Here is a 27260-nt window from a genome sequence, read left to right on the forward strand (position 1 = left end):
AGGTACTGGACAACAAAATATCATCCACGTACTGTGTCAGAACAGAGTCCCCCAAGAGCTCAAGATCTTGCAAATCTTCCTTAAGTATACCCGTAAAAGATGATGGGACTTTCACAATACCCCATTGGGAATTTTGTCCAACAAAGTTGATGACACTCAAAAGTGAATGCAAATAAGAACTAAAAATCAGGGTGGACTGGGATAGAGAAAAAGGCACACCAAAGGTTCACCGAGGTAAAGTGGGTGGCACTTGCAGGGATAGTGTTAAGAATAGTAGCTTGATTGGGGACCACTGGGATGACAAATTTGTTTACTGCTTTAAGGTCCTGCACAAAACTTACTGTGGGTCACAATCTGGCAAAGGTTCGGGCTTTTTCATGGGAAGTGTAAGAGTAGAAAAGACTCAATAATAGGGGTCCATGGACGAGGGTGCTGCCATTTGCATGGAAAGGACGGTCAGTACAATAAGTGATACGGACAAAGTGAGCGGACTTCAGCCGACCAACTTCATTTGGGTGATTAGACCATATGCATGGATGGTATATCAAGTCCAGCTTCTTCAGGTGAGACGGTGGCTGGTATGAAGCAAATGATGCGGACCTTAACATTTGTGAGAAAAGGGTACATTCTTTTAAGATCACAATAAAGTATGGCTCTCATTTTACACAGAAGGTCACAGCCAAAAAGATTATTTAAGGCTTGATGGCTGAGAAGAAACATGTCTTCATCTTTAATGGAGCCAAAAGAGACAGAGTTTCAGATCATGGAAGCCTGATGCGGTGCCAGCAAAGGTCCCGTGAAGGGTGAAGTAGAATCTTCTCATCGAGTCTAGGGTCTCTGTTCCTCTTCTTGGGGAAATACCTCACTCAGTGCCCCTTCCCGTGACAGTACCAACATTCATCCTCTGGGTGTGGCCCCCATGGTCCTGGACCTCTCAGTCTTCCCCGACCAGTTGGGTCCCATTATCTGCATTCCATCCCTACCTTCTATACAGAGGCTGCAAGTTTTTAAACAGAAGTGCAAAGAGTTTACCCCTTTTATATTCTTCTTTCACCGTGTCCTTCTTTTTTCTCTGTCCAAATGAGCCACTAAGGCCTTGAGACGCAGGAGACCCATACCCTGCCACCTCACGCTGTGCTCCTCAATGTGCCCTCTAATGTAAGGACGTGAATATGTCTAACAGACTCTGACCACTAAGGGCATCAGTTTTCTCATTGTACTCCCCCATATGCTCAAGGGTCAATCAATCAGTGGTTTGTAGAGCGTGGCTACTCACCCGTGAGGGTCTCAAGGCGCTGAGGGGGAGAGGGGGGTTAATCCATCTGGTTGTGGGGTTCAGTCAAAGAGCCAGGTCTTGAGGTCCTTCCTGAATTGGGTCAATGCAGCGGATTGCCTGAGGTGGAGGGGCAGGGTGTCTAAGTCTTGGCAGCGGGGTAGGAGAAGGACCTTCCACCAGTTCTCGTCTGTGGATCCGTAGGATGGAGGCATGGGCGAGTTGGGCGGAGCGGAGTTGTCTGGCAGATATGTGGAATGCGAGGCGGTTGTTCAGATATTCTGGTCCTGTGATGTGGAGAGCTTTGTAGGCATGAGTGAGGAGCTTGAAGGTGATTCTCTTGTTGATTGGAAGCCAGTGGAGTTGTCGGAGGTGTTGTGTTATGTGGATGTAAATATCCATTGGTGGAGCAGTATCTGAAGACGAAGAAAGGCATCCGGAATTTAATATACAAGTATCTCTTCGTAGTAATAAGATAGTTTCATGGTGTTTTGTGTATTGAGATCTGGTAAACGAAAGGCTGTAAAGCTGAATGGTGACATTCATAAAAAGACTCAAAGGGGTTTTCCTCCTGTGGTTTAGAGAAGCCGGTGAAGGGAGTTTGACTGGCTCGCTGTTCCTTTGTGCTTGTCGTATGTTACAGCCATCCCAAATGCTACCTATGACTCCTTTCAGAGGAACACTTTGTGAGCTTAGGAAACAAGTGCATGGCCCATTTTTAATGTGTGACATTGATTGAGATGTAGTTTGTGTCATTTTCATTGTACCTATTAACACTTTTTCCAATTTTTGTTTCTTCAGTTTTGTTTGTCTCAGATAACGAGAGTTTCAATCCATCCTTGTGGGAAGAGCAGAGGAAGCAGCGTGCACAGGTGGCATTTGAGTGCGATGAAGACAAGGATGAGAGAGAAGTGCCACCCAGGGTTAGTGTCCAACTCTGCATTCTCCTTTCTCTGCATTACTCAAATAATTGTTCTGTAACTGGAAGTTTTTCTAACATCTACTGTGCTCAAACCATGAGCATAAGTCTATTTGTGTTAAGTTCACCTGAAAGGAGCAACATCTTGAATGTGGTCTCAAATGGACCATCTCTACCCCCTTCCAAAACTAATCCTTTAAAATAATGCACTACATAATTTAAGACACTAAAGTGTTCACCTTTCTATTTTTGGAAAATGTGAAATTCTCAATCAGTCTAAGAGCAGAGGACAGATGACTGGCATTAAACATTCGTTCTACTTAAGATGGTGAGACACATGCAAGGTTTTTTTTGTCGTGAGAAAATAACAATTGGCCATTTAAGGCAAGAGCGAGACTGCTCGCAGAGAACTTAACATGTTTTTTCTGTTGACATACAATTCTATAATAATGAGATGTATGCATGGGTTTTCCTTTCCTGACACTTTCGGTATTTTTGTTAATTGCTGTGGCGTTGCTGCGACTTTAGGATTAAAATGATAGTGGGAATTACCTCTATTTGTTTCTTTATTTTGCGTCAGTCAACAAACTTGCTTTTTTCCCCAAACCAGTAAAGTTTCTCCTCACCTGTTAAATGATGCAAGAGCTCACCTAGGGAATGATTTACAAATCTTTCATCACTTCTAAGTTTAGACAAGGCCCCCTAAAATGCATTTATGTGCTTAGTACCGCATCTTGATTCAAAGAATCACTGGAATATTACAAACACACATTTTTGCAAGTATAGTGGATTATCTGTTGCACAAAGTTTAGAGTTTGGGGTTGGCTTATGGCTGTACTAATGGGAGTCGGTGAGACACTATAAAAACCCATGTTTGTGGGGCAACAGATTGCTCCACCTGAGAAAAAAACATTTCTGCAGAAAGAAAAATGTTAAGGTGTGTTGGACCCGGCCCTTTAGGCAGGTTCATCCCAAGACTTTTTGCTTTTTCCTAGCCTGTTTCTGGAACCTGGTGGTGGTGATTTTAGGCCTCTGCGCACTTTTTCACTGTGGTACAGTGTAAAGTGCTTGAGCTCTCTTTGTATGTGTGGTGAGTGACCTGCCCTCCCATAGGAAAGAATGGGGAATATGTATGCCCATGGTAGTTCCTGATGTGTGGGGAGTGCAGGGGCGAGTTTGGTATGAGAGAACTCGTGAGACTGAATGCTGCGAAATGGTATATGCGGCATGACTGTGTCTAGTCTAGAAGTGCCACTTTTAGAAGTTGGTATATTTGTGTAATTTGTGTCTCGCGTGTGATTGGCTGGTGAGCCTGGGTCAGGAGTGCCTGGGCCTGCTTGTGGATTGACTGTCTGATTTGAGGGTGACACGGGCTGGAGAGCCCAGGAGGTTGACTGAGTCAGCCCATTGATGAAAGGCAGCATCTGCTGCTAGGGAAGTGGGAGGAGATGGCATCTGATAGTGAAGGGCTGTGCCTGCCAAACCACAATGCTGGCTCCACCCCCCGCTGGGCGACTCTTACCTCTGTCCCTGATACTGACAGGACTTCCCTATAACCAGTTCTAGCTGGTTCTCACACTGCCTACACAAAGACTTCAAAGACTTTTCTGTGTATAAGAAGGGGCTGTGCCCCCTTCCAAAATGTTCTTGTTTCTAACTTGAATCTGCCAGGGGAATGCTGCTGCTGGGGCTCAGGGGAATCCCTGGGCCCTGCCCAGCCCCTGGACGCCTGGTGGACTTTTCCCTGGATGCTGGAGGATTTTCCTGCTGGGGGCTAGGCTGCTCCCTCTTTTATTCCTAAAGCTTTGCCAGAACGCTGTGCAGATTGTGCTGTTTTGAACCTGGAGCGTGTGGTGCTCAACTGCGGAGCGTGGGTAGGGATCGGTGTGCTCATCGGCACATTCCCAACGAGGGTCGGAGGTCTGTGGCGCCTCCCCTCGTGTATCTTGCTCCAGAGCGATTGTGAGGCCAAGAGGGAGGTCTGTCCGTGACCTGCGCCCTCAAAAGTCATCTGCCGCATAATCACCGCCACTCCGCGGGGCAAGGAATACCCCCAGAAGTTGCCGTTCGTAAACGGAGGCTGCCGCGGTGAAGATCGAGCCGCTGCGCTCCCATTGGCTGAGAGAGCCGAGCCCCCTCACCAACGCCGCGACTGGATAGGCCCGTGCGGCGCAGCGTCATTGCCGTTGTCGTGCCGTGATTGGCTGAAGAGCGGAGCGTCATCGTAGGCCTGACCCGGGAGCCGCACTGCCATTGGCTGACTCCCGGGTGAACAAGGAGGCTCGTCGCAAGTGCCGCGACGTGATTGGCTGGTCCATCGGGACCTCCGGAGGAGCCGCCGAGAGCCGGGATGGAAGTGCACCTCGGCGAGGAGAGAGTGAGCTGACCCTGCCGAGGGATCCTGCGTGAAAGATCTCTGCCCCCCTGGCCTGAGTCCCCGCGCTGGAGCGCCGAGTCAGCTCCCCGAGGACCTGAGAGCGGGCGGAGGGCTGCCGGGACCGTTCGGGGCAGGGAGGAAGCAGAGAGCGCTGGCGCATAGGCGCTGAATTTATCAGCGGTGCAGGTCGGCCCTGGAGTGACCCTGGGCCAGGCGGTGAGGCGCGCTTTCAGCGCTTGATGATCCTAAGGCGTGAGGGCTTCAAGGGCGGCCCCGGTTGGCAGTGGGTCGCCCCAACGTGTTTTGAGAGCCCCGTGGGGTCCAGTGATTGGTGGTGCAATTAGGGCAGCCCCAGTTGGCAGCGGGTCGCCCCAACGCAGTCCAGAGCCCCGAGAGGCTCCCTGAGGGCATGTTTTGTGCCAGAGCCTGAGAGCTCCAACGGTGGGCATGTTTGGCGGCAGCAGTGGGTGCAGTTTGCTCCTGAGGGCTAGTGAGAGCCCTGCCGCAGTTCTGGTTCCCAGCTGCCCAGCAATTAGTGGGGCAGCTGCACCGTTTAGGTCTTGGGATATTCACAGGTGCCCAGCAAGTAGTGGGCACCTGCTACGTTTATGCTTGTGCTTGGACTGGCGCTGCATGGCAGCGCACCCTGACATTGAGACTCAGGGCGTCCTAGCCCCAACAAGGCCAGTTGGCCTAAACACTGCCACAGGTGGTGGCTTATGTGAGTTTTTGCGCAATTGTATGGTTATTGCACCTCTGAATGTGATTTCTTGCATCATGTGTTATTCCTGCACCTCTGAATGTTTTAGGCATCATGTGTCTTCTTGCGCTGCACCTCTGAATGTGTTTGTGATGCATCATGTGCCTTGTTCTGAACACCTCTGAATGTGTAGGTTTATGCATCATGTGTTTCTCTTTATTACTCCTCTGAATATGTTTCATGCATCATGGGTAATGTGTTCTTGTTTATACCCCTAGGTGCTGTATGAAACTTAGGTGGTTGTTCTTTTAGTACAGGTGGTCCTAGTGAGGTCCTGGTACCTGTTCCCAGTAGTTACTGGATGTATTTTATAACTATTATCTGGTGCTTTACTTATTCTAAGTTCTAAAAATACTATTTCTGATTATGACAGTGGCCCATGTGGCCCTGTCTTGTAAATAATCCCATGTGAATATTGCCCGTGCCAGTTGGCACAATGTATATGTGTGATTTTATCTGATGTGTTTTTACAATACAAAAGTTATTTTTATAATAGCCTTGTGTGGAGTCCCTTTTGTGGTGTGCCTAGGATGTTGTTGCTGTTGTGTGCTGGCGCAAATGCTTTACACATTGCCTCCGAGTTTAGCCTTACTGCTTGTGCCAAGCTACCAAGGGGGTGAGCAGGGGTTATCTTGGCGTGTGACTTCCTTGCCCTAACTAGAATGGTGGTTTCTGCCTGGCTTTGGCGTCAGCCTTAGCTTACCAGAAATAGCCAGTTCTAACAAGGTGCAAATTACGACAGAAAAAAAATCAGCAAAAAAATAAAAAATGGTTTAGAGGTAAATTAGTAAATCTAAGATTTTCATAAGTTTAGGTGTTCTGCCTTGTTGCAATAAAGACAGTAGATGCATATTTTGTATAGGTGGGTTGCAGTCTTGTGTGTTTTATGTTATGCAGTTATTGGAGGCTTCCATGCAATATGTTTACATTAAAACCCTGGCACATGTTGCCAGTTAAGAATAATTTGTCTCTGTCATATGCTGACAGCACCCAGTTTACACCACAGGTTACATGTCCGCCTATAAATTTGATAGTCTATGGACCTGTTTTCTAAAGAAAATAGTGTGTCGTAAAACATCAGTGTATATCCCCCGCTGCATCTTTGGTGCATGTGTCTCTGGGCGCACAGACAGGAAGCAAAGAGGCTTGGAGAGGTGTAGATGGCACTGGTAAGCAAGAGGTCGATAACGCAGATAGCTACCAGGCATAACAGTTGCTATTACTGCTGAAAACGCTGTCTTTGACTCACTGAAGTTTACAGACTCGATGTGTCAAAGTTGGTTGATCCTGAAGGCAGGCCGAACATAGCTCCTAGTCTGAGTCAAAATTCCAGCTTCTAAAAATGTACTTAGTTTCCCCACTATTAATTTATTTGGCCAATAAATCACACTTGCAAAGTTAAGAGTAGGGGGGTTCCCTTAGATGGCAGCCTGACCTTAGATCTCAAGGTCGATAATATAAGGAAATAAAATCATCAATTGTCTAGCTTAAAAAAAAAAGTCACTTTTGCATTTCCACCCAATAATACATATACACTACAATCAACGTGGGTATTGAGTATGCTAACGTTATTTATTCGGTTTTTCAAATAAAACAATATTTTTACATAAAAGGGCCAGATATCGTGAGTTAAGATAAACAAAAACTTTAGGAAGTCTGATTCACATGTGACCCTAATTTTACTGCTCGGAGGTGAAGCCAGGATCTTGTCTACCAAACCGACACATTTTTATAGGAAGTTTATCAGGGTGATACTGGTCTTTTTCAAATATGAGCTCGCCCATTGCACTCCTTCCCCCCCACCAATTGACATTAAATCTCCATTAGCCAGTTTCTTACTGTAACGTTTGTGTGTTGGGACGCTTGGATGGAGTCGGGGAAGCAGCAAGTGAATACAGCTGTGTCTGGCCTCCAGGCCCAACATGGTTGTCCTTAGAAGTGTCATATTACATTATGAGTACAAAAAAGCCTTCTATTTGGGCTTTAAATTGGCCAGAGGCAAGAAGACTCCTACCGACGAGCTAGCCTCTATTACCTGTTAACACACACTATCATTACACTGTCCTGAAATATCTATGTTTCTATGAACAATTTTCTTCTCTGGTGTGAACCCCTTGAATGCTCATGACGAGCTGAGCTCGTCATGAGCCAAGGCGCTCCGGTGCTCATGACGAGCTCAGCTCGTCATGAGCCGTGGAACGCTCACATGCGGGGATAATTCCCTTGCTATGCTGAGCGTTCCACAGGAACGGGTGTGGCCGTGACGAGCTGAGCCCGTCATGAGCACAGGAGCGCCGTGCCTCATGACGAGCTCAGCTCGTCATGAGCATGTGAGCGCTGTGCGCACCCCCCTCGCCCCCAGCACAGCGGGGGAATATCCCCCGCAGCGAAGGAGTTAAGTAGTGGTTTCTCATGTTCTCCTTTACTCTGAAATGTCATACAACTATGAACGTATGACTCATTTCTTCCAGGCCTGCATGTGTATTTTTAATCTCAGAAATGCTTGTACGTAAGTATCCTTAGTTAGGCACACCAGTGGCTTTTCAGTGGATTTATCTAAACCATCCATGGTTAGGGGATGTTGCTTCACAGGATGGCGAGGAAGGGCAGACAAATAGGGTAACGAGGAGTTGCTCAATCTATATAAAAACTCTACAATAGATTTGTATTCCATGTGAAAATTACGTTTACAATTAAATATGTGTAGACACGCCTGACGATGTAGTCCATTAAACTCAAATTCAGTGTACCAAATGTGTCTTCAGAGAGATTTTGAACTCTTGATATGCAAGAGAAGTGCCTTCCATGGAAGAGAAGCAAGTAGACAGAATGACGATCTTAGTCGAGGGCGGAGAAAATAGTCTATGATGGGCTTTATTTCCCTTCAGACTATCTCTACTGCAAACCGATAGCCACTCAGCCTCTCTCCCATTAGTGGATGTGGGATTCCAGTGACAGTCAAGTTATTAATTTTATCTAAAGGTATGAAAATGTATTTTAAGAGCTGTACCGGTAGGTTGTTGAAATAATCCAGCCTACCCATGTCTATAGAAATATTGCTGTTCTTGTAGTATTAAATGGGAGGTGAGCGATGCTTTATCTGATGTTTGATAAGTGATCTCTGGCTGCTGTTGCAGTACACCTAAGGTTCTAAGGATGACATTAGAAAAGTGACGTCTCCCACTTTGGACCTTAGCTTTACTGATAAAATGATCTGAATGAAAGCTGTCTGCATCCCCTCTCAAACCTCCTCTCTTTACTTGCATGTAGATGATGGTGAGGTTGCCACTCGAGCAAGGTCTAAGAGGATCACGATTAAAACAATGCTAGCAGAGTATCAGTTCTGCCTGGAAGTTGAATGTTTCTATATTTTTTTAAATATCTGTTTATTATATGGAAGGGTAATTGAGCTGGTACCAGGCTATTTCCCAAGTATGATCACCTGACAAAACTATAAACCTTTTTTACCAAGAGATATTTGTGATTGGGGAAATCAGTATTAAGACTGGAGTTCCCATTTAAAGGCTCCAATCTGACTTGATTTACAGTTCATACCACCATCAGCCTTAATTTATGTTTGGATAATTATTGATCAGCATTATTTATGATTGACTTTTCATTTTTTATCTGGTAATGCTTATATGATTTGCTTGGCACTGACCAAATCATGTCATGCCTGTTATATTTGTGCAGGAGGGAAATCTGAAGCGATACCCAACCCCATATCCAGATGAACTGAAGAACATGGTCAAAACGGTGCAAACAATTGTGCACAGATTAAAAGATGAGGAAGCGACTGCAGATCATGCCAAAGATTCAAAACAAAATGAAGTTCAGCAGGTTGCAGTGAAGGATGCAGGCATGAAGGTAAGAATCAGTGTCTACTAATTTTTGAAGATGATAAACCAGTGGTATTTTGTGATAGTGATCCCATATTCTTGAGCCTCTTTGCAAACAACAGTGTTGGTGCACTATCCTGTCATAGAATCCCAGTGCACAGCTATACAATTATTTTCAGTATATTTATAAGACAACTTAAGGGACCCAGGACCCCAGATGTCTTTTGGTAAGTAAAAAATAAATTTTAAAAAACAATGTTCAGAAAAAGGTCGCTGCTTGTTGGGGTTGTCTGCTCTCAAAAGATACTCAGTCAGTTCATGAAATGAACTAATGAAAAAGATAAGTCATCAGGGTCCTTCTATGTGGAACACCTTACCCATTCACATACGCAAAGAAGAGAGCTATTCTAAGTTCAGGAAAGAAATAAAAACCTGGTTGTTCGACCAATAATTCTGAATGACCTATGACGTTCCACTCTCTATGTTTTTGCTGTGTCTTTGGCGCCGGGAAACCCTATTTGGGTAGCTGTTGCGCCTTACAAGTTCATTAAATAAATAAATAAATAAGTCAAGATGCACTTCTAATTTTGTAACACTGCAAAGTCAATTATTTTACTTTGATTGTTTATTCCGTGCATTCACTTAGTCTATAAATTATGTAGAGTCTCACAGTGATTTACGACTGTTAATTACAGATTTGTGTGCATATATAAAGCATCAACTGTCTGTTGAATATAATGTGCAAATCTGGAGGTACCATTATCATCATAACGGTATCCTCAGGTAGGACTTGCATTGCCAATAGTTTTATCTGTTCCTGTCATGGCCACTAGGAATTGTGTGGATTCCTGCAGTTTCTGGAAGTTTACTTCACAGAGATGCAAAGAAAATGCATACATTGGGGGCAAGAAAATGTTGAGGGATCGACATGAGGCACACCACCTAGATATCTCCCAATAGTCTATTTTTCACAAATGTCTTAGTTTAGTAGGTTTCCCAGGGGGGCCATTCAGCTAGGGTCTAAATACAGTTGCTACCTTATTGCCAAATCAGGTAATTTTTTTATAGAGAATAATGTATTGGTCCACATTGTGTATTTGGGCCTTTTCTGTTGCAACGCTAGGTCCATCCACACAAATGGGGTACTCCTTTTTTAAAAAAAAATTATCTGGAGACTTGTGGGAACACTGGGTGGTAGGCAATTTGTGGATCTCTGCAGATTTTGGAACCCTCCCTCAGAACATTTGTGTTAAGTGTTTATTCATTTCTTGGTATGGTAGGTTTCCCTGGGTGGCAGCTGAGTTAGGGTCCAAATTCTACAGTTACTCACATTGTAAAAAAGTGTTAATTTTTGCTGGTTGTTGCTCGAATATGAATTTACCTTGAAATAGGAATAGCTAGTTTTATTAAACACTGTGGCCGGTAGTACTGTTTATAGGAACGGGTCTGAGTACTGACTTGAAGTGCAATTGTTTTGAGCGACTTTTTATATATTTCTTGAAGAATCATAAAACAATTCATAGACCCTGTTTAGGGCGAGGAATGCAGGCCTGGTCATGGAGCCAAAAATGACGTCCAGCCGACGACAAATGCAGGTGTGTCTCGACTGTCTTCTCCCCCGGCCTTGACAGGCCTTATTTCTTCGTATGTCCCTACGCGATCCCTCAGATCCGAAGCCCAGTATCTGGCGAATAAGCCTAGGTTCAGGCTTAGCAGGATGGGAGGGCGCTCCTTCCGTGTGATGGCGGCGGATTTATGGAATTCTCTTCCTGTTCAAATTCGCGCCCTTAACAGCCTGACCCTTTTTAGACGGGCCATCAAAACTCACCTGTTTACCTCTGTCAGTTAAATATCCCCCTTGTTCAGCTTTGATCTGTTATGTTGCTGCATATGATCAGGCGCCAGGACGCCCCTTCGCTGGGGCAGCTGTTGCGCCTAATAAATGTTATTAACATAACATAACATAACACAATGATGGTCTGTGGGTAATGTGTCCAGATATCCGGCATGTGGACAAGATGTCCAGCTTGTGGAGCTTGTGATTGCTGTGTGTGCTATGTCCTGATTGGCTGAGTGTCCCTGACTGCATGTGGCATATTAACATTATGGTGTTTTGGGAACGCCCCCCCTCCAGTCTTGTGCTTTTTATTTGGGACAATCTCCCAACATTGTGGTGTTGCTGCCTATCTGTGGAACTAATCTGGATTTTTCCTGTTCGCGTATTTGTCCTGCTGGTTATGTGCTACCCCACCTGTAATCTGCCAATCAGTAGCCTCCGGCCTAGGTCGCGGGTCTGCCTGACCACATAGTTCTGACTCTGAGTTGATGGCGAGGTCATATCCCATATCACATCCAAGAACGCATCTCCTTCAAAGCCTTGTGCATCTCCCATAAAATCTTACAAGGCAAGGGTCCACCAATACTGAGACCTCTCATCAAGCCACACAAATCAACCCGACAGCTCAGGTCGGATACCCTGTTTCTGGCGAGCGTACCCAGAGTAAGGAAAGCTCGCACTGGCGGCCGCCGCTTTTCTTATAACGCTCCCAAGCTTTGGAACAGCCTCCCCGTCAACATCCGCAAAGAAAACAATCTTCTCTCATTCCGCAGACTGCAGAAAACCTGGTTGTTCCCCCCATAATCCATCCCCAGGAGTACTGTCAAGCTTTTACGTTAGCCCTGGGATGCCCGAGGGTAGCTACGCGCTTTTAAAATCCTAAATCAAATCAAATATCGGGAGATTTCGACAACAGTGCTTCAGTTTCGTTTTTATGCATAGATGTATCATTGCATACAATGACATCAATATTAGCATTGGTGAAATGTGATGTCACCAGGTTTTGTTTTGGGACACTTTGTGTTGGAGGCACTAGGCCTACTCACACAGGTGAGGTACCATTAGTATCAGGAGAGGTATGGGAACATACACACGTAGAATATTTGTTATTACCAACTGGATTCCTCTGCATTTATGGCTTTCAAATATGTCAGTGTGCAAGAAAGAAGACATTTTGCAAAATGCCCTCTGAGTCATTATAGTATGGGTAACCACAACTTCAGAGCTGTACAAACAACTGCTTTCAAATTCTTGTATACATTTCAGAAATACATAGGTTTCCTTCATAGCCATTTTTCATTATTTTTATTTTACCATATAAATTGCTGTATAGTCGGTACACAATGAAAATTGATTGTAAAGTGCAGCTCAGTTGTTGGCTAATGGTATTGTGTGTTTTTGGAGAAATTACAATCCCTGTATATCCCTGCATTTGGAATGGTTTATTGGAAGTAATCGTATATTGCTTTTGTAAATCCACCATTGAGAAATTATAGATAAAACTTTGTCACAAATTATTGCTTATTCCTTCTTATTTTTTAATTCGCAAGTTTGTTTCTTTGGGAAAACCTTGAGAAATATTCATAAGTGACCCCTTGATGAATTCAGAATGTTATCTACTTTTCAGAAATGTATAGCTTTCCGGCATCACCCATAGGTTTCACACCTATTTTGACCACAAATAACAAGTTGGTTGAAACCACAAACATTAAGAACAGTGGACTACTACTTAGATAAATATAAAATTGGTGGTTAAAATTTTTTTTTTGTTTTTATAAAACTCTGCTTGTACCTGAAAGCTGGGACGATAATTATCATATCATAGCAAACCTCTCATGAACCCAGTTTTTTTGAGAAAAAATATACACATTCTTGCACATCTTTTTTCCCCACAAAAACCAAAATGTAGCTTTATTTTTGCTATTCTCTCAGAGGGAGTGTACAAACCGAGTACATTTAGAATCCCCAAGATGTTTGTGAATTTTTTTTATATAGGTTTAAGCGTGAGCTACCCCAAACATCTAAAAAAAAAAGGGGGGAGGGGGCTTAGCACTGAAAGGTGGGTGGGGGAGACCTAGCAGTCGAGATGTTAAAAAACTTTACTTTACACTGTTAACTTCATTCTCCAGCACCTATAAGTATCCTTAAAAAAATATATATATTGCGTAAGTGAACATAGCCATTTGAACTGACTGAAATTAAAGAAAGCCATTTTTTTGTAGCTTTTATCCTGGCTGCCAGTCATTCGCATCAATAAAACAAATAACGTTTTTGATTAGAAGCAGTTAACAAAAAGATTTGTTAAGTGACATCACAAACTGTACCATGAACTATAGATCCTCTCCTACTTTTTTATACAGAGGATGAGCATGTAAGATTGGTTTATTACTATTGCAACGTTTGGAGCACTCATTAAAAGCAGGCATGGACTGGAAGATGTCTAACTTAATTATGTCACTTTCTTCGAGGTGAAAAGATTCTAGCCTATTCATATTCACGGTAAAGTAATTGGACTTTCCCTTCATTATGATAAGCTTGCAGATTTGACAAGCATGACTGCCATCCATTAGACTTTTTTGTTTGTTGAATTTGTATGAACAGTCATTTAAAGGATGGTTTCTTGTGTCAGGATGAAGTAGCCCTTATGTGGACTGAAGCTAGTTAGTTCTTGTTGGATATTCGACAACTTAATAGTTGTAGGAGTTTGTTCTGGTGTAAGTTCAGTCTCCGAGCATTCATTGTTGGGTCTCTCTTGCTATTCTGCATATTTGTTTTACTTGAGCGGGGAGACAAAGTCTCTGTGCGCTACATTTCCATATCCACTTCTGTTCTGTTATCCGATTCATGACGCGTGCGAATATTTGGTGTGGTCGTCATTAAGTTAAATTTCTTTTTTTATAGTGGTATTCTTTATTTATTTATTTATTTTGCTTGTACCCTCTTCAGAATTTCTGTCTCTTGCCTCTTAGATCATATTTTTATTTCAAGTGGCATTTTCACCAACTGATTGCTCTTGGTAAAGTCATATTTTCTGACAAGGTGATGTCTGGTTTTACTCATTTGTGTTGATGGCAGAGTCTACCATTGTTTCTCAGCCTTGGCTGTTGCCGTTGTTCAAGCAAAGAAAAACTATCCAAGGTTTCCTTAAGGAAACCGTTTCTCAGACTACTAGATCAACCAACTCATGAAGACCGCTATTTAGTGCTCATCTAGTGCACAGTCCAAGGGCAGCCGCTAATGGCACTCTTGTTGTAGGAATAATAAGGATATAAACCACACTAACCTCAGCTGTTAACCGAAGGAGGGAACTAGAGGCAGGGGGCGCCAGGAGCGAGCCAGGCTTCAACATACCGTGTTAAACACAAGTGGAGCTGCTCCCAGAAAAGTGACCAGTGGTGCTCAAAATTAAATCATGAGTGTTGACAGCTCACCAAAAGTGTAGAACGGGCCTCACACATAATCTGGTGTCATGCTTGATCATCGGCAGTCCTCGCCCTCTAAAAACTTGGTTTGATAGAGGGCAGGCATACACCTGACGACAGGGATGCACTTCTAAACTAAGTGGGGGCCCGTGAAATAGTGAGTGTGATTTAAAAACCATTACAGTTGTCGAATTAATTTTAATAAGGTGGGCAACTGTATGGTATTAAAAAAAGTGAATGGTGACCTGGGGAAATTATTGTCCCCTCACCGTGATGTGTAGGGTCAACATGTTTCTGCCTGGAGTCCCAAAAGGGTACACAGCATTCTTCAGGACCTGTTCTATGTATGTATGTACATGTATTTATATAGCGCAAATCGCCCACATCCCAGGCATCTATGCGCTTGCTTAGGGAACCCGTCCTGGTATTCCCCTGTGAGATAACCCCGGCAGGGTATCCACAAGGTGAAAGCCAGGCATCCCGCCGCGAGAGGCCGTTGTGGAGATTAAGCAAGCTATTGCCCAGAGTCGCAGAGTGTGAACCCGTGAGTCGAGTAGGCACCAGAGCGAGAATTATCGAGTCCATGGAATTATTGAGCCCAACCCCCGTCGAGGCGGGGAATCGAACCCTGGTCCAGGGCCGATCTCAGCTTCTGGGTCTGCCGCCTCTAACCCCTGAGCCACACTTCTCCACTAAAGCTGGCTCTGTTCCTACCCAACCATGTTATAAGGGAAAACCACTCGGTGGGGTGACCTTTGTCACTCCAGGCGTCGAAAAAGGCTCCAAGTCAGCCTGTGGGAAAAATAGAAAAAGCACAGAAGGAAATTGAGAGATTTCCTTGGTCACTTACAATAAACTCATTCGAAACCATGGTATTTAACGCGTGTGGTAAAAAGTGCGTGGCATGTCAGTCATATGTGCACACAGTTAAAAATGAGAGAAGTCCTCTCTCACATCGTACCCAAGATTCTTAACCTATTTGCTCCATGGAAGGAGGAATGGAGGGAAGGCCCCTTTAGTCACACTCTGAGGGCTAAAGACAAAACCAACTGAAGTTGTCATGTTGAAAAACACAGAATTTGCAAAGTCTATTTCCTTTTGTTAGCGCATCTACATTCACACCATACATCTCATTCACACTCTTACTCTATCAAGGTGCACCTCCGCTGTGGCACCTATCTGTGTCCGTCTCTCCTCCCCGTTGATAAATGAGCTGGGAGTTAGCGGGGTTTATATAGTGTCCCAAATTGGCTAAGTGGTAACCAAAATGCCGTAATTACTTGCACACTTGTGGGATCCGGTGTCCCTATAAGCACTACTCTGTTGATGTGCCTGATTACCTGGCTTTACTTGGAAATAGGAAGGTGAAGCCGCCTTTCGAACACGCCTGCATCCAGAATCCCGTAGAAGGGCCGTCTGCAGAACAGGCAGATGCCTGTTTCGAGGCGTGGGTGGCAGGGGCGGGGCCAAGGAGCGGACGTAAGCATCACATGTGTAGCCCCTCCCTCGGGGGTCAGGCATTGCCTGGTCCCGTTCAAACTCTGTGGCTCCTCCGTAGGTTTGGGTTTGTTACTGTGTCCTCAAATGAAAAAGAAAATTTTGGCAATGTGAGCTTACTATACTTCTAATGAGAATGTAAACAATCATTTGCAATGCAGTCGGTCTCACATTAATTAAGTTTGAGCTATTGGCATTGCTAAATATTGCAACACCAATTGCAACAAAAGTCTATAAATTGTAGGTCCAAAAAAAGTGTATTTATTTATGTAGCAATGATGGCTTGCTGCGCTTTAGATGAATATGTTTTAAAAGTAAAGTGCGCCATACTGCAATTGCTACAATAGTTAATTGTGGATGCGTTAACAATTGATGTGTGCACTGATGGCTGGTGGTGTGTGCCTGTAGAAATTATGCACTGATGGCTGGTGGTGTGTGTGCCTGGTGGAAGTGTGCACTGCCGGCTGGTAGTGTGTGGGCCTGGTGGAAGCCTGCACTGTCGGCTGGTGGTGTGTGTGTGCCTGGTGAAAGCATGCGGTGGTGGTGTGTGTGAGCCTGGTGAAAGCATGCACTGACGGATGGTCGTGTGTGTGTGTGCTGGGTGGAAGCATGCACTGACGGCAGGTGGTGTTTGTGCCCAATGAAAGCGCGCACTGACGACTGATGGTGTCTGTGTGTGTGTGGCGCTGTGTGTGTTGTTGTGCGTGTGGCTGTGGTTGTGTGTGTGGTTGTCGTTGAGTGTGTGTGTGGTTCTGTATGTGGTTGGCTGTGTGTGTGTGTGTGGTTTTGTATGTGGTTGGCTGTGTGTGTGTGTGGTTGTGTGTGTGTACCTGTGGTTGTGTGTGTGCCTGTGGTTGTGTGTGTGGCTGTGGTTGTGTGTGTGTGGTTGTATGTGTGGTTGTGATTGTGTGTGGTTGTGGTTGTGTGTGTGCCTGTGGTTGTGTGTGGTTGTGTGCCAAGGGTGATTTCAATCATTAATTGAGATGCTGGAGGTCAAATTGATCAACATTAATATGCAACTGCTGTCATAATACTGCATAAAACTCTTTTCACATTTATGGGTTCATTGAAGGTGCAGTTATAGTTGAGTAAATCAGAAGAAAACAGTTTTACTTTTTTATATTTTAAGCAAGCAGCGATCACGAGCACCTAGAATTAGTAACTAGTGGCTTTTTAGGGAGCTGGAAAGTGTTATAGGTATACAATTATTTGTTGTTTTGTCTGCCAAATAATGCTGAATACTACCTCTCATAAGTTGTCATCACTTGCTACATTCTATGACTTTGCTTCTTCTTTCCCCTTCTGTTTTCTGCCTCATTGCTACCCTCCCCTAAGGAAAAGCAACCTTGTTTTTACCACTACACTAAGATTATCAATTGATGGTTCGAAATGTTGATGTGACCAATTTCCTGTCGCTCCCTTAAAACACCAATGCTTGATGATATAATCCATGAAACATGGGCTAGTGAGGAACATCTCCTGCTGTCTTAGAGCAAGAGGTAGGTTTATAGCATAAACATTCAAAAGAGGGTCGGGTGTCATGCCACAACGCACTGGAAGTAGTCTGTCAACTCTTCTATGGCACCATAACAAACTTACACTTCATCGTCTTTACAGCAGCTATGTAATGCCTGTACCAGAAACATACGACTCCTAAGATACTAATAGTTTCTCTCACGTCGATTAGTTGTTGTAGATCAATGAGCCAAGGAAGGCAAAAACAATAATATTCCTTTCAATTACATAGCAGGAGGTGCTGCTATGGCGCTGTCTCTACACCATTACAATAACAGCCCCAGCATAAGAGAAACTGCATCACCATCCATAATTGTAAAACTAACAAGTTTTGCGTGAGTCTCGAGGTACCTTTGCTACTCCTCTCCTCTGTTGCCACAGAGCCTTACGTTGAATGAGCTATTTCACAACAGCGTCCAGTACGGTCGCACTACAGCCCTACAATCAACTGGCAGATGATTTTGGAAGGCTCACACTCGCTGAAAGACTTTCGAAAGTGGCAGAGTTTTTACAGATACCGGGACTTGCATCTGAAAAAATAACCCCTCAGATGCCACCTACAGCTGCTATTCCCAAAACACAACAAACCATTTAAAAAAGCCATTTTCGAGCTAGTGTTGCATGCCTAATTATCTAAATATTCTTTTCCTGCCTTTTTCTCTTTTCTAATTTTCAAATGTTTAGTTGGTTCGAGTCTTAAATTACAGACCCCGTACACCTCCGAGGCGCTAAGTTCTGTCCTCACCTCCCCAAATCATGTGGTCAAGATTCATATGCAAAATTAATTTCTTTGCATAATTGAATGATCTTTATGACAATTCACAGAACAAGTGCTTAATCTGTGGAGGATATTTGACACCTGCACTCTTTTTAGGGGGAGAGGACTAGAACTTGTTTCTCATCATCAGATTCTGACCCAATGCGGGAGAAAGGCAGAACAAAAAGAAGACAAAATAGGAAAAGATTGACAAAGGGAGAAAGCAGAGATTAAAACGGACCTGCAAGAGAGATAAAGAGACAGGCAGTGCCGGATGATGGAAGAAACAGGCATTTGGTGGAATCAAGAAAAGGCAGCCTTGGTATTCGGAAACTCCGGAACTCGGTGGTGTTGTGCTGCTTTTGAAATCTTGGGCACTGAACTGACTGTGTTTTTTTTCCAGGTTTAAGACCGACAAGAAGATAAAGAACTCGGTCATGGTGAATGCGAGCCCAACGTGCAATAAAGCAATATGCCATTAATGCGCGGGCTACGAAAACAATGAACTCACTTTGCACAGATGAGTCAACCTGCCCTATGAAAACACCCTCATCCTTCCGAGCGGAAGTCTAACCACGAGAGCCGTCCTCTGTGTCTTACTTGTCGGGCGGTACAAAAGGGGGTGGTGATGGACGGAGCATCTGAATCAATCAAACACTCACAACCAGTCAAAAGATCTGGGTTTAATCCATCACCGTTCTTACTTGTCGGGCACCACAGACAGACCTGTTTGTTCTCCGGTACGTGGTATGTTGCTTGAGGCAAATACTGAGAGCTTAATTACGAGAGAACAGTAACTAAAGTGGTTGCCCCATTTAAAACTAAATTAATTGAATTCAAAATATGATTGTTTTCGAAGGGCATTTCTTCTGGTCACACAACCGGTTTTTAGTATCCACGGAAAACGTATTACATGACACAGCGGTCCAAAGTTTGATTCTTATTTATTTGTTCGTAGGCTGTTTTATTTTTGTTTATCTGTGTTGCAACGTGTGTGCTATGGTAGAGTTCAAGAGGCTGCAAGCTTCAGGTGAGTTTGTAACGTGATCATCAGATCACCATCATATTAGAAGCGTTTAACATACTTTTAACTTGTCTGCACACTCAAATGTATTTGTGTATATACGTGTATGTGCAAACTAGTTTTGAATATTTCGAGAGGATTCTTCATAAGGCTCCCAAGTTATTAGCAAAACAAACAAGAGCAGTTAATGTTTGGCCGCCGGCCGAAAACCGGAAGTTCGGGAACATCACGCCTCGTGGGGCGAGATATCCGCCTTCTGCGGGAAGCCTGCTCCCACGGAGTGGCTGGCCTAGAGGAGCAGTGGTGACGCGGGGCTCCCATGCCTGAGGGAGAGCCCCGCGTGTGCCAGGAGACGATCAGAAGGAGCAGAAGTGGCGGCTGAGGCCGCCGATGCAAGTGCGGGGCTCCCATGAGTGAGGGAAGCCCCGCGTGTGCCAGGAGAAGCGGCGGAGTGACAGAGCCTGTAGCAGCGCAGCGAGGAAAGAGCCAGGTGAGTGGGGTGGGGTGGTGGGGGTGTGTGTGTCTGTGTGTGTCTGTGTGTGTGTGCGCGTGGGTGTGTGCGCGTGTGTGTGTGTGCGTGAATGTGTTCGCGTGCGTGCGTGTGTGTGTGTGCGTGTGTCTGTGTGTGTGTGTGCGTGTGTGATTGATTGCAGGAGGCTGACTTGCCTTGGAATCAGGACAGGAGATGAGCACAGCACCTGGCTGTACGTGTGCGCACACATCCTGAAATCATAGAGAGCTCTGCGCGCGTGCCCATCCCCAGTCCCACTTCCAGAGCAAGTTGCTAACAATAGAGGCTTCGCTGGGCAGCAGCGCTTCGTGCTGCTTTCACCAGCTCGACCTAAAAAGAAAAAATTTAAAATTTAGACCTGCCAAGCGATGTCACCAGCATTTGTCGATTAGGGTCGTACTCGACAGTTATGTTATAAGTACTGCTTATCAATTTTCCAATACATAGTTCCTGGACTTGGCAATACCCACATGCAATAATTAATAATAATTAGGGTGCCAGCTAACGTAAAGAATCAACTTCTAGAATGTGATAGATTGGCCCAGTGTCTAGTCAGGTGCACTGGTATTTAATTTATATGACTGAAAAACTATAAAAAAAGACTCCCTTACCTGGACTTAAGCTTGTGGGGTGGCATTCAATGATTCCCTGTTTACATTATGTGACAGGGCTATCAAGTCATGAACCTTGAGAGGATACATGTGGCGGCTAATTACTGAGCGAGTTAGGTTGGATAGAACTCTTCCCTTACTTCATAATCATATCTATTCTGCACCAGGAAAGAACTACAGCTGGTCTCCTTTTAATAAAGCACACAACCTTCCAGAAAATAGTATGCAAGACAGTGTCCTACTCAAGCCAATTATGCTGTGTCAGTCCAGCCAAGTATCACACATCATGTGTGACTCTAACGCATTTCAGTGCGGTGGTCCGCATCACCGCACTGAAATGCATTGTCACACATTCATGCGCCTCCTTAGTAAGCCGAGCCCAGCACTAGTTACAACACACACTGACAGAGTACTTTACTTAGCAGGCAGCAGGTGTCCCTGCGCTGCTTGCGGCAGGCTTGGGGGCTGGCTACACTGACTGTAAAACATTCCCGGGTCACTTGACCCCGGAGCTGCAGCATATTTTAATCGCTCTGAAAGTCTTTGTGAGTTGAGTAAGTTATACCCAATCAATAATGTTGAGTCATCCTGCCAAGAAACACTGTGAATCCTGCACACCTATAGGCTGTGGGAGAGCGAGGGCGTGGCATAGTTTAAACTTTGGACGCCAGCGCACGCAGCCGGGAATCGAGCCCGCCTCTGCTGCAGCTCCGACCGCATTTTGCTGCGCTGCCGCCGGGGCTCCCAGCCTGGTAATGAACACTTATTACAAGGCTACCAACCCCCGGGTGGCTGCCTCTGGAGTTGTGGCCTAGTGCCGTAGTACTGCAACCTGGTCCCTAGGTATGTAAACAATTAAGAGTTCCATGCCAGTCACAATGTATTTGCGTTTGAGTGTAACCTATAAACATATGCATGGCAGTCTGCCTCAGGTGGCCTTTTACACATTCGTGAGCCGAAAGTGTCAGAGTATTTGTGTGCCTACTGCTCACTTCTGAAAAGATGCTGCCACTACACTGCCACAATCCTAGGCTGATGAGAGGTGTTACCTCGAAACCGGTCCGGTCCTCGGATGCTTGATTCCGTTCTGGGAAGGACATGGCTTTTGTAGTTCGGACTGGACTGTTCCCATGGGGCACAGGGTCAGAGCTGATTTGCATATCGCCATTGTCAAACCCAGGGTGGTGTGGAGTGCAAAAAAACGATGGATATGGGCCCAGATCCTTGGACTGGGGTGAATGTGTGACATTGATCCACATTCTGTCCATCACCTGTTTTGTTTGCAAATTCCGCCATAAGTGCGCTGGGGATGCTCAGACGTGGGTCCCAGGCACTCCACACCACTGGAGTCAAGCTAGCCGGGCTGATGAGAGGTGTTACCTCGAAACCGGTCCGGTCCTCGGATGCTTGATTCCGTTCTGGGAAGGACATGGCTTTTGTAGTTCGGACTGGACTGTTCCCATGGGGCACAGGGTCAGAGCTGATTTGCATATCGCCATTGTCTAACCCAGGGTGGTGTGGAGTGCAAACAAACGATGGATATGGGCCCAGATCCTTGGACTGGGGTGAATGTGTGACATTGATCCACATTCTGTCCATCACCTGTTTTGTTTGCACAATCCTAGCTTTGGCACTTTTTAGACTGACACATCGTTAAACGTAAGAAAGCAGCGTTTCTGAAATAGCTGTTGTAATACAGAGCAGGATTCATAATGGCTGGAGTTGCCAGTTAGAACGGAAATAGGAAAATTACCATGCGGTTCAGACAGGTGCATTTGCCTTGTGGCCTGGTGAGGTATTCTCCACGGAATAGAACGTGCCAATGGGCCTTTTGTACCCAAAGCCTCCCATTGCCTTACCCCCCACAGTCCTGTCAATTCTGCAGTGCCGGCCCTCTGTGCAGCTCCTGCATATTGGGTCAATAGTGACTTCTTTTTTACAGTGTGTGCCACGCACGTTAAATTCTGATGTTTTATTTTTTGTTGTAGCTGCAGCCTCAGTAGGCCCTGCTTGTGACTGCACCAAAAGTAGAAAGAAGGTAGCAATGTGTTCTCTTTGAAGTAAAGGACAAACCACACTAGACATGAGACACATGCTGCTGTCTGGTCTGACCGCACTGGATGTGTGTAAGATCGTGCTAGAGAGTCGTAGGTCTCTGGGGACATCCCACCTTTTTTCAATACTATGGCATTCAGACCAGTGTTTCATGAAAGCAGAGAGTTTCATGTCACAGAGCACAACAGGATGGATGAGGGAACAATGTCCCCTACCTCATTTTTTCAGGAGGTTGTGACAACACACTAAGACAGAGAGAAGCGGAGGGGGAGACTAGTCAAGAAAGGAATAGGAACATTGTATAATAAGGCAGTGGAGTACGATGAAGTTGCAGAGTAATCGGGGAAAGGGTGAAGCTGAGTGAAAATGGTGAGACTTGGTAGAGAAGATAGAGCAAGGGAAAGCAGGTGCTGTGCAGGAATGATGAAGAGACAATGGCAAGGGGAGAAACAGGCACTGAAATATATGGGACAAACGAGGAGAAGTAGGCACAACGCTAACAACTGGAAAGAGACAAACTGTGCAAGATGAAAAGGGCCAGGAAAGAGCCAGAGAGCAGCAAAGATGAGAATAACACTGATTTACTTAGCAGGAATCAGTTTATAATTGGACACATTATCATGTATACTTTTTCATAATACAATGGACGCCATCACCTTTAGCGAACTACATCAGGCAAGCATTCTCCAATAATATTGGATTGCAAAATAAAAGGCACACACCCTATTGTGCATTATTTGAAATGATATGCACTTGTGGGTTATAATCCTTATATGACTGAATAACTTTATTTACATTGCTTTTTTAGGTCTCGTGGCGATTAACCGCGCGTAAGCACGGTCTCGCCAGAGACCTTTTGTCAGCAACACAGCTTTCCAGGAGAAAGGAGCTGGCCAGGCGCATCCGAAAATCGGCGATTGGAGCGGGCTGTGCGAACGCGCACGCTGTGGCCATCTCCTGTCTCCTGGAAAGCTCCACCACACACACAGCCACACCTCCCCCTGCACGCATGCTCACACACAGAGACACACACACGAGCGCACATACACACACACACACATACAGAGACCCCCAGCCGCCGCACACACAGAGACACACACAGACCAGCGCACCTTAACACATGCACGCACAGACACATACAGAGACCCCCGCCCCCCCGCCGCCGCACACCTACACACACACACAAGCGCACCCCCCTCCCCCCTACAACTAAGCCCCACTTACCGCCATTCTGGAATTCTGCAGCCTCCGCGGAGCTCTCCCTCGGGCATGGGAGCCCCACTCTCAGGCACTCCGTGGGCGCGTGCGTGTGCTTCTGAAGACGGAAGTCCTGCCCCACACGCTGTACGCCGAGAATAATATCCGGACAATGCTAAAGTTTAGTGTACACCCCACAAGTGACACAGCAGAGAGGGGGCGCATCAGGGAGGTGGCTTCAGGAGAAACCCAGGGACCAAGAGTAAAATATTCGACTGGAGGTAAAGGGGCGAGGAGGGAGGGGGCAGGGCGAGGAGCATTGCTGGGCATTAAACAGGGCCTCGGGGACGTGCACCGCTCGTCTTCTTAATATGGCCGTTTCGTTTTTTTGTGTATAAGAAATTGGACACAAGAGGTCGTCCACGTAGTCCTTCTTTCGTTTTGACGCCTGAAACGGTCATTGGAAAGGGCGGGAGGTTAGGCGGGGATTTAGGTGACGTCACATGCTAGGCCTCCTGCCGGAAGCGGCAGACAGCACACTTTGGTCTGCAGTGATGGCAGAAACGTACCTGCTGTGGAGTTTCGAGGAGCTAACCCAGACAGCCTGTCGGCCCCGCGCAGCACATTGAGGAGCGGAGGCTGTAGCAATGGAGGGAGTGTTGCGCCTCCAGAGGCTTATACTGGGCTGCCTGCTGATCCTGTTGTGGGTGAGTGCTGATCCAGAGAGAGTGTCTTGGTTGCGTGGGGCAGTGATAGCTTGGTTCCCTGGCTCAAGTGACTGTCCGGTAAAGTAGCTACTATGGACGCAATAGGACTGAGAATTTTACTACTGTCTTCCTCTTTCCAAATATTTCTTTTTGTGTCCTGATGTATTAAGGCAGTCTTTTTGTATTGACCATTGACTGATACATTTTCTACACAAGCACTGACGACGACATCGACTACACAAGTGTCAGATTGTAAAATATTAATACATGCTTTCGTGATTATTGCTATTCAAATTTTAATTTTTACAATGCAGGCTATACAAACAAACCAAGATCTTAAATGACCTTATGTTCGTACTAGAGGCACTATTTGCCTGAGGTGCATCATCAAAGCTGTGTGAATAATAACTGCCGGCAGCCCGGTGCTGAGGTGCATTATCAGAGCTGTATGAATAATAACTGCGTCAGCCCCGTGCTGAGGTGCATCATCAGAGCTGTGTGAATAATAACTGCGTCAGCCCCATGCTGAGGTGCATCATCAGAGCTGTGTGAATAATAACAGCTGTGAGCCCGTGGCTGAGGTGCATCATCAGAGCTGTGTGAATAATAACTGCGTCAGCCCCATGCTGAGGTGCATCATCAGAGCTGTGTGAATAATAACAGCTGTGAGCCGTGCCTGAGGTGCATCATCAGAGCTGTGTGAATAATAACTGCGTCAGCCCCGTGCGTGAGGTGCATCATCAGAGCTATGTGAATAATAACCGCTGTGAGCAACAGCATACTCTTGCACACACTCTCACCAATTCAAAGTTTGCTAAAAAATTTATGCAACGCATTGTCGTACACAATGCCAATAACTCAAACTTTAATGCTGCGAGACCTATTGCATTGTAAATGCTTGTTATGTTTTGTTTTGGAAGAGGCCAGCGTGTCATCAATCAGCATGTACTATAAGTAAAGTTACAGCTCGTCTGCATTAATTGCAGTCACTGTTTGCCAGTCTGTATCATGATTATATACATTTGTTTAACAGTAAAAGCAGTTTACAAGGGCCCTAAATTAGTGCCCTTCATTTTCTGGTGCTTTTCAGCAGTTGTAAGGTTTTAGAATTTCTCGTTGCTCAAACAGATATAATGTCTAGTATTTTAATGTTTCCCTCGTCTTCATTGCTTGATTTTGCTCACGAAAAAGTGTAACTCTTTGTCGTTGAAATATCACTCATAATTACTCTGAAATTATGGAAATGTCACACACAGCAATCTGAAACCTTGCCAGCTATGCTGTCTTTCTGCCATGGCATGTTGTTAATCAGCGGCATGTTCATTCTGTGTGCCTCTCCAGCCTCCGAGTTCTCATACATACCCTGTGGGTGGTCCAGCTATGTCTCTGCAGTCTGCTTCGGATTGGTAACGGGGGCACTCGGGCAATGCCCGAGAGGCCGGCATCTGAATTCCAGCTGTATACTGCATTTTTGAGCAGCCTGGGGGGGCGATTTGGGCGGTTTCTGCATTGTTCGATGCCGCCAGCGGCCACCTGAGAGGCCTTTCTTGCGGTAGATTGGGCGTCCATTACCTCCCCTTTATCAATGGGCAGAGGTGTCACTCCCTTTCTCTCGCTGGGCCTGCCCATTACTATATGCATATTGAGCGAGGGCAGGGGGCCTGAGCAAAAGTGGCCTCACTTGTTTTCAGGTGTTTTTCACCAGTATAAACTAATTCGTGCATTTTTTTTAAAGATGGTTCTATTCCGAGTGCTGATAGGCAAGGATAATAAGATGTACTATACCTTACAATGTTGTACTGGTTACATTCACTTGCAATTGTGAATGCTTTCTCTGCTTTGTATAAGTGATGGGCTCTGCTCAGTGCACACAAATCCTTGTATGCACGGTTGAATTATGCAAACCAAAAGTGAGTGATGCAACGAGCACATGTCTTTGTCATTTTGTAGACATCCGAAAATATACCCGTAAAGAACGTTACTGAAGAGAAAGAAAAGCAAATAGGGAACTGCTTGCTGAAACCCAGTGAACCAGAATATGAAAACAACGCTGGAGGGTTGCAGATGACTGCCCTTGTTAGAAACTTCGAAAACACAAAAACTGTTGTCAATCACGAAGATGCACTTGAGGTATGTCATGGGGACAAGCTCTGGGGGAACCGAGGAGATTATTTATTGTTCAGTTGTATTTGGTATCCTGAAAAACTGCAGGAAATGTGTTATTGACTCTCATGAAGAAAGCCCAACAAATAGCTTTGCCAGTTCTTCAGGGCTTAAATGTATGCCTCTTGCTTTTAGTTAACACAGAGTTATTATATTTTAAATCGGTGAGGAAAGGCAAAATGTCTAAATTGGTTTGGACAGTGCACACCTATAATCATGTTTTCAGATTAGAAGTAAAACAAAGCGATTTATTTAGTTATATTTTTCCACTGATTCCCAGTATCTATTTCTCTCTCTTGATCAGATGTTGAAACACTGATTGTGATAAATGTTTTACATGAACTTAGGTCTGTTCTTGAATGCAAGAACCTTGTATACCTACACCAGGGAATGGCAATGGAGTAATTTTCTGATTAAGCCTAGTGGCTGAAATATATATATATATATATATATATATATATATATATATATATATATATATATATATATATATTACCTACTGGCGGTCGCCAGTAGGTAGTTATAGTTAGGATTTTTTTCAATGTTAAATCTCAAAATTCTATTTGGAATAACTTTGGCACCGGTTGACGAATCTGCCTGAAAATTTCCTGAAAATGGCCTCGTCGAGCTCGGGTCCTTCTTGAAAGTTTGGGGGGGATACGTCAAGCGGGGGCCGAGATAAAAGGGGGGTCCCAAAACGCGTTTTCCCCATGTACTTTCCATAGGGCGGTCGATTTCACTTTTAGCCCGAACGGCTGAATGGATTTCCAGCAAACTTGGCAAAATTGAAGGGACT

At 45.1% G+C, this 27260-nt stretch overlaps 1 protein-coding gene across 1 annotated transcript in view; it reads left to right on the forward strand.

Moving 5' to 3' along the window:
• The window catches only part of ERBIN (erbb2 interacting protein), a 710182-nt gene extending 683399 nt beyond the window's left edge, over positions 1 to 26783 (forward strand). Inside the window, exons 17-20 of the mRNA XM_086963488.1 lie at positions 2075 to 2196; positions 9023 to 9196; positions 26252 to 26431; positions 26769 to 26783. Of these exons, the coding sequence (XP_086819614.1) occupies positions 2075 to 2196; positions 9023 to 9196; positions 26252 to 26431; positions 26769 to 26783 (491 nt within the window). The remainder of the gene's footprint in view (positions 1 to 2074; positions 2197 to 9022; positions 9197 to 26251; positions 26432 to 26768) is intronic.
• Positions 26784 to 27260: the final 477 nt, after the last annotated feature.

The sequence above is a fragment of the Lissotriton vulgaris genome, chromosome 3_1 (genome assembly GCF_964263255.1).
Source record: "Lissotriton vulgaris chromosome 3_1, aLisVul1.2, whole genome shotgun sequence".
Taxonomy (NCBI): Eukaryota; Metazoa; Chordata; class Amphibia; order Caudata; family Salamandridae; genus Lissotriton; species Lissotriton vulgaris.